Source organism: Chanodichthys erythropterus, chromosome 16, assembly GCF_024489055.1.
Source record: "Chanodichthys erythropterus isolate Z2021 chromosome 16, ASM2448905v1, whole genome shotgun sequence".
Taxonomy (NCBI): Eukaryota; Metazoa; Chordata; class Actinopteri; order Cypriniformes; family Xenocyprididae; genus Chanodichthys; species Chanodichthys erythropterus.
In genome coordinates this window covers 12,656,209-12,664,710 of record NC_090236.1, presented here as the reverse complement: position 1 = coordinate 12,664,710, position 8,502 = coordinate 12,656,209, and the positions used below count along the sequence as shown (strand labels likewise).

General features: G+C 38.7%; 1 protein-coding gene across 1 annotated transcript; it reads left to right on the top strand.

Moving 5' to 3' along the window:
* The first annotated feature begins 399 nt into the window (after window positions 1–399).
* On the top strand, window positions 400–7,099 carry rx2 (retinal homeobox gene 2). Its single transcript, XM_067363596.1, has 3 exons — window positions 400–691; window positions 4,682–4,935; window positions 6,656–7,099. The coding sequence occupies exons 1-3, from the start codon at window positions 400–402 to the stop codon at window positions 7,097–7,099; spliced, it is 990 nt and encodes a 329-aa protein (XP_067219697.1).
* Window positions 7,100–8,502: the final 1,403 nt, after the last annotated feature.

Genomic DNA, 8,502 nt, shown 5'->3' with positions numbered 1-8,502 from the left:
AGGGATGTAAAATATAGTCATGCTGAATAAGGCATTAATATGTGCTAATAAACAGATAATATCCTAATATTATGCATGCTAATAAGCAATAGTGAGAATTTGTGATTTCTCATTTGTGATTTTTTCCTGTGGATCTATCATATATATATATATTATATGTTATGTTACTATTTTTCAAAACAGAATCTGACCTTTAAGAACAATAGTTTAACACCTGATTTTGTCAAAAAACTATTGAGCGATGCATTGACCACCTCTTAACTAAAAGTCTTATTAACCCCTGCTGTTCTTGAACAGATCTTTGAAAGAGAGTCTCTACCACAAACTGGAACCTGATCCTCTTTTGGACATTATTTGCATGCTGTTTCCACGAGGAGACTTACTTTAAGGGCAGATTGGATGCATTTGTCACTGGATATGATGAACATGGTGGATGATGGCTGCCTCTCAACGGACAACTATCATGACCTGGGTAAAGGTGGCGCCTCAGGCATGGGAGGCCGCGTTCACAGCATCGATGTGATTCTGGGCTTCAGTAAGGACCAGGATCCTCTGCTCAACCCGGTCGGGCCTGTTGACACACACAAAGTGGACGGAGCGGACCTGGGAGAACAGGAGAAGCAAGTGAACTCTGACCCCTACGGTCACCTGCAAAGTCTTCCGGACAGCTCACAGCAGTCAGCATATCACGGTGAGAATATATTGGTTTACTAAATTACATCTCATTTTATGCAAAGTGACCGAATCAGAAGTACTTGCACAAAAATATCACACTCTTAGAAGAAAAGGTTCTGTATAGATTCTTCATATATACTGTAGGGGTTCCCATTATGGGATCATTTTATGGATATAGTTTTAATTAATTTTTTTTTTAATTAATTTTTAATTGCATTTTAGTTTTTATGAATTAAACAGCTTGTAAACATACTTCAAAGTAATTCAAATAGCCCATTATTATTCAAACATTTAAGACATTTCTCCTTATATACAAACTTTTTGGCATAAAGAGTTGAGTCAAGAACCCTAGATTTCTATATAGAAATATAGTTATTATTATTTTTTTTATTGCAAAAAGTTCTGGTTTTGGGATTACAACTTGTACATTTCAAAGCACATAATTCTAGTTTACTGCTATGAAAAAGAGTTTGCATTTGTGTGCATAAAGAAGACAATATTTTCTGAAGAAAAAAGCTACAGTGTTCTAGGGGTTTCTTATTATTTTGCATGGAAAAAAGTCCTGCAAGTCTCTGGGATCTAGTCACTTTTCAATGTAAGTCTGTTGAATTTTTTCATCTGTTTTAAGTCTGATGACTTAGTAATATAACAGCACACTTCTCCATAATAAGACATCGCTCACTGTACGAGATGAAGTGCACACTAAAATGTAATGCTTAGGGAGGTTTTGTTCAGATCCTAAAAACATGCAATAATGATGCATGACTTGGAAAACACCACTAGTTAATAAATTAAGAGGAATATTTTCTGACCACTTAGATTATTGTCAAACATGTTGATAAAAATCAGTTATAAATTGTTCTGGTCTTAATATTTTGCCTAATTACATTTGCACAGATAAATAATAGCAAACACTGTAAACAGTGTAAGCAGTTGTTGCAATCTGTGGACTTTTGCATAAACTCCTTACAAGTTAAATAACATCAGTTACATAAAAAGGTCTAACATAAAATTTAGTATACATAAAAATTGGTCTAATTTGAATCAGAAAAGTACTATCTGCTAGTTAGACTAGTTCTAGGTCTTAACATAGTGGCTGTTTATGCAATTAGACTCTGCAACCTGATTTAATAAATAATATTCCATTAATTATTCCACATCCCTCTTTTTACTGGTTTATTTCTTGTGAAAAAATGTTTTTTTTTTCATTTGTGAAAACAACTATGTGCACCCATATGGCTGGTTCAGTTCCTCGCCAAGAAGAGGGATGGATATTATCTTCCAATCTATATTGTCATTTTACTCTGGTATTGTGTTTAAATTTCACAGGCTTAATATCAAATAATGAAAAAAGTTACAAAACGCTTCAAATTAAACCTCGTAATCATTACCACTGCAACTGGTGTACAGTGCATGAAAGTTGTGTACAGCACAACGTTTAACACTTGTGTTGCCGCAGGCGAACATTGAACTAATGATCTGACTCTAATCCTGCCGAACTTAATTAGATTCAATCTGGATCTGCCCCACCTCAACATGTGGCTCGGTTTGCTCTTAGCTGTTTCTGCGAAATGAAAATCTCTGCTGTTGTCAGGCCGGTTGGTCCCTCTTGGTCAAAACGCTGCGGTACTGAGTGAACCTCTTAACGGTTGGATTAGCGGTCTTGGCCACATGAGGTCTACAGGTTTAACCGGTGACATCTGCGTGCTTGGATTACAGGGAAGACTTACTTACCATGACAGAAGTGATGGAACTCCCAAATCTCTTATTTTCTATAGGTATTCATAAAATCGAAAGGTTAACATCTGACTCCATTACTGTACCAATTTTTAAAGAACACAAACATAGCTTTATTCTTGCATTATTAATGGTACTTGTTAAGGCAATGTATGTTCCTCATCCTATGCCATTCGTGCAACAGACATGAATGATCCTCTTGTTGAGGAGAGGTGTGCTGTTACTTTATAAGGGATCAGATGCATCATTTTTACCTGTTGGACGATAAAACAGTTGGAAAATATCCCACAGGCTTATATTGAAGGAGAGACCTGAGCCACATCAGAGACAAGAACATTACAGAAATTTCTTAGCAACACCCTAGCCACCCTCTAGAACTCTCAAGTAACTTCTTAGCAACCACCTAGAACACCTTAGCGGCCACCAAAACATTCTCAGCACTGCCCTAGCAACCACCTTAAACACCCTTGCAATTACCTAGCAGCACCTTAGAAACCACCTAGAACGCCCTAGCAACCCCATAGCAACCACTCATAGCATCCTAGAAACTTCCTATCAATGCTGTAGCAACCGTTCATAAAACTCCATCAATTTCCTTGCAACGCCCTAGCAACCACCCAAAACACTCTGCAATGCTGTAGTAACCACCCAGAGAAACCTAGCAACTTTGCAATGCCCTAACAACCACCCAGAACACCCTGGAAACTTCTTATCAAAGCTGTAGCAATCACTCAGATAATTCAACACTCTAGCATCCCCCCAGGACACCATAGCAACCCAATAGCAACCACTCATAACATCCTAGAAACGCTGTAGCAACCACCCAGAAAACTCTAGCAACTTCTTAGCAGCCTAGAAACCACACAGAACACCCTAACAAATATCCTAGCAATAACCTAGCAACCATTCAGAACACCATAAAAACTTTTGGGGTTTTATGCAACGCCATAGCAATCACCCAGAAAACCCAAACAACTTCTTAGAAACGCCTAAGCAACCAGACAAAACTGAGTAGCAACAACTCAAAATTCTGTAGCAACCACCCAGAAAACCCTAGCAACGTCTTAGCAATGCCCTAGCGACCATCCAGAAAACCCTTGCAACTATTTAGCAATGCTGTAGCAACCACCTAGGAAACCCTAGCAACTTTTTAACAACACCCTAGCAACCATACAGAACACTTTAGCAACATTCTAGAAATTCCGTAACAACTACCCAGAAAACTCTAGACATTTCTTAGCAACCACCCAAAACACCCTAACAACCACCCAGTAATGCTGTAGTAGCCACCCAGAAAACCCTAGCAACTTCTTAGCAACGCCCAAGTAACCATCCAGAACACTTTAGCAACGTCCTAGAAATGTAATAACTACCCAGAAAACTCTAGCAATTTCTTAGCAACCACCAAACACCCTAACAGCCACCTAGCAATGCTGTAGTACCACCCAAAAAACCCTAGCAACTTTTTAGCAACACCCTAGCAACCATACAGAACACCTTAGCAACATTCTACAAATACCGTAACAACTACCCAGAAAACTCTAGAAATTTCTTAGCAAATCACCCAAAACACCCAAACAACCACCCAATAATGCTGTAGTAGCCACCCAGAAAACCCTAGCAACTTCTTAGCAACGCCCTAGTAACCATCCAGAACACCTTAGCAACGTCCTAGAAATTCCATAATGATTACCCAGAAAGCTCTAGCAATTTCTTAGCAACCACCCAGACACCCTAAAAACCACCAAGCAATGCTGTAGTAACTACTCAGAAAACCCTATCAACTTCGTAGAAACACCCTAGCAACCATACAGAACACCTTAGCAAAATTGTACAAATACCGTAACAACTACCCAGAAAACTCTAGAAATTTCTTAGCAACCATCCAAAACACCCTAACAACCACCTAATAATGCTGTAGTAGCCACCCAGAAAACCCTAGCAACTTCTTAGCAACGCCCTAGTAACTATCCAGAACACCTTAGCAACATCTTAGAAATTCCATAATGATTACCCAGAAAACTCTAGCAATTTCTTAGCAACCACCCAAACACCCTAACAACCACCTAGCAATGCTGTAGTAACCACTCAGAAAACCCTATCAACTTCGTAGAAACTCCCCAGCAACCACCCAAGACACCCTGGCAATGCCCTAGCAACCACATAAAAACACATTAAAACCCATTAGCAACACACTAATTCTTTAATGGACTTTACAAGAGTACCTGAGAAATAAAGAGCAGTCCGTCTATCTGTTCCTGTGCTGCAGATACTGGGCTTTTCTCCACGGAGAAGTGTGACACAGATTTGGGAGATCCACGGAGCAATGTGGAGAGTGACAGCCGTTCCCCGGATGCTCCCGATGAGGATCAACCTAAAAAGAAACACAGACGCAACAGAACCACCTTCACGACCTATCAGCTGCACGAGCTCGAGCGCGCCTTTGAGAAGTCCCACTACCCGGATGTGTACAGTCGAGAAGAGCTGGCAATGAAAGTCAACCTCCCAGAAGTTCGAGTTCAGGTAAGCTTTGGACCATACAAGCTGGGACACTTAATGCTATTAGATAGACTGTAGAGGCGTGGTGATCAATGTAATTGTAATTTCATTACAACCTTGACTTTGGGGTTATCTGTAATGGACTTAGTTTGATAGGGCATTACAGGGTGATGGTGTTTATTGATTCAATGAAGAGAATCTTGTAGAAAACAAAAGACGAAGCTTTGTTAAATTGACAGTCCTGTTAAATAATTAGAGGAGTTTCTTAATTGGTGTGTCAGTTACTAAAACTGAAGATGAGGAATATTCAGGGTTACATAAACCAACAAAAAGTTAACATGAGATCCTATTTACTTTATCAAGACATATAATGATCTTATACATCCGTGCACATTATTCCAAATATACAACCTTTAAATAAGCCATTCTAATATGGAACTTTTCACAAACCAATGAATAGAAATAATTAAAGTCTCATTACAGTAGTAAAATGACAAATGTCTTTTCATGACTGATGTCTTGTGCATTTTCCATCATGCTCTGTTTTATCCATCAATAAAATATTGTAACACTTTTACTTAATAGATTTATTTAATAGATATTTTTTGACTTTTCCATGTTAGACGTTCCTGGATCAACAGATTTTGACATTCCTGTCCAAAAACATAACCATAACTTATCCCTAAAATCAGAAGGAAATGATTGGTGAATAACACTGATGTAGAAGCACCTGACCCTGAATGGTTGTAAGCCCAAACTTGACATTAAATGTAAACTTTTCCATCAAATCTGATTGGTTGATTGGAATGCTGTTCCAGAATCGACAAAGATGTCGATCCAGGAATATATTGAAAACACGTTCACTATAAGTTGCAGGATCTTAGCTTTTCATTTTCATTCTGCTCTCATCCAATTTAATGAATAAGATCGCAATAATTTTTCCACATTTCTCTCTCTCCTGGCTCATTTTATTCACTTCTAATCCCTATTAGCATCTTGTACCGTGCGAAGTTGGGAAACACACATATTTTCAGTAATGCATTTGCAATATAAGTCTACAAGGTATTAAGGGTTTCCACCTGTTAATAAGATGCATTTTGGTCGATCGGATCACAGGTGGATGTTAAAAATGTTTTAAATGCACTTTCGACCACTTAGAGAAGTAGTTGAAAAAGCATTCGACCGGATTGCTTTCATAGTGTAAATGCTGCCTACTCTCCACCTACAGATTATTGCATAAACATTATTTGAAGCATGCTAGCCAGGCGGGATTTAAACTTTGTAGGCTGAAGACCCAAGTTTGGTTTGAAGATGAAAAACGTACCAAGCACAATGTTCTCTCCCCATTCCTGATTTCTAACACAGACACACAGCTTTCGGCTGGTCTTGCGCCTGTCAGAGCAGAAACGAAAGCTGATGCTCTCCGTCACGTTCATATGTAAATTGCATGAGCTTATTTTGTCCATTAGATCAAAAGATCTGAAAAAAAAAAACATGCATTTACCCACCCATAGACCCTCCCCTCTAAGAAATCAGGACAGAAGTGGTTAAAAGTGGACAAAAGAGACAGATTAAAATACCAGGTGTAAACAGGTATGTCTCCCTTGTCCACTTGTGATCCAATCGACCAAAACACTGTTAACAGAGCCTTAGACTTCTGTGGACAGAGGAGTCAAAATCAGTTTCTGTGCCAGGGTTTGATGCTTATAGTCTAAACAGTTCTTGACTTTGTCCCATCATATAGGTGTGGTTCCAGAACCGGCGTGCAAAATGGCGGCGACAAGAAAAAATAGACACGGGTAGCATGAAGCTCCACGACTCTCCCATGCTGTCCTTCAACCGACCGACTATGGCGCCCAACGTGGGGCCCATGACTAATTCTCTACCCCTGGACCCCTGGTTGTCCTCCCCGCTCTCCAGTGCCACTCCTATGCACAGCATCCCGGGCTTCATGGGACCAAGCCAAAGCCTCCAGCCCGCCTATACGGGTCACCCTGGCTTTCTGAACTCTTCTCCAGGCATGGTACAGGGAATGCAACCAATGCCACCTCCTCCTTACCAGTGTCCCCCAGCATTTAATGATAAATACCCATTGGAAGACGTAGACCGCAGCTCTAGCATCGCAGCGTTGAGGATGAAGGCCAAGGAGCACATTCAGTCCATGGACAAAACCTGGCAACCCATGTAACGGGAAAATGTTACAATATTTCATTGGGATCTCATTGGATGCATTTTTAAAAATGACCTGCATCCATTAGGAATAGGGTTCCTCCAAATGCCATTGAAGCAACCTGGAAACATGAAGATCTCTTGTACTCGTTTCATATAATCTTTGAACTGTCTGGAAAATAAAATTTTAAGGACCTCATCATTTGAGGATATCTTCATAACATAAGATACCTGGAGTTACGCCGATGGTCAAACCTGCTTGGCACGTTGGATTTGAAATCTTTGCAACATATCACAGGACAATTTGGGATTGTAGAATCTACAGTAAGGCGTTTCTTAATTCTTACCAGATGTTGATCTCCTTAGGATTTTGGGTTTCATCCGGTGCCAAGCTTCTCTGCTCATCATCGGGCCAGGTTAAGGACTCGCAATAGCAAGTTTGGCACGTTGGGTAATTGCAGCTCAGGACAACTGATACCTCAATGCCTGTTCAGAGGTTAAATTCATATTCTACCATCTAGACATGAGGGTGGATTAGAAGAAATCACTTGACTTTGATTTAAAAGGAGTGACTCTTAAAGACTTCAGTCAAATGAACTGAAACCTAGGAACATAATGTCTTTTATTGAATTGTTCTTTATATGTGTAGTTGCATTATCAAGCCATGGTGTGAAGACCGTTTCTAAATCACTAGCATATAGTTCAACAGTGCCACAATCCTCTTTGCCATTCGACACCATCATATAATCATATAAAACGAGTCTGAGGTTTAACGTTTCAGTGTCTGTGGGGTCTGTTTCAAGCTATGAATATCTCAAAGGGTGAATTTATTTCACCCCCAAAACAAGAGAACCTAATAAAAATTATAATTTGCACAGTGAAAATTTAGGCTTATTTTATTATGTATTTTTCCCTAATTGTGCTGTCAAATCGAATAATCATGATTAATTGAATCTAACAAAAAAGTTTATAAATATATATGTGTGTTTGTATGTATGTGTGTGTGTGTGTGTGTGTGTGTGTGTGTGTATGTGTGTGTGTGTGTGTGTGTGTGTGTGTGTGTGTATATATAGATGCACAAACTATGGAAGAGGATTAGGGCCAAGCAATAATAAAAAAATAAAACCATCTCGAGAAAAAACTCGTTAAATTTAGAATAAAGTCATTAAATTACGAATTTGTTCTCATAATTTAACGACTTTTTTCTCGTAATTTAATGAGTTTATTCTCAACATTTTATCTCGACTTTTTTCTTGAAATTTAATGACATTTTTCTCATAATTTAACGAATTTGTTCTCGTAATTTAACAACTTTTTTCTCGAAATTTAATTACTTTATTCTCAACATTTTATCTTGACTTTTTTCTTGAAATTTAATGACATTTTTCTCATAATTTAACGAATTTGTTCTCGTAATTTAAC

Excerpts from the sequence above, each read along its gene's own strand:
- rx2 (XM_067363596.1), top strand. The coding sequence starts at position 400 with ATGCATTTGTCACTGGATATGATGAACATGGTGGATGATGGCTGCCTC. Across the intron at positions 692-4,681 it reads ACAGCAGTCAGCATATCACG|ATACTGGGCTTTTCTCCACG; the intron begins GTGAGAATATAT and ends CCTGTGCTGCAG. Across the intron at positions 4,936-6,655 it reads TCCCAGAAGTTCGAGTTCAG|GTGTGGTTCCAGAACCGGCG; the intron begins GTAAGCTTTGGA and ends CCCATCATATAG.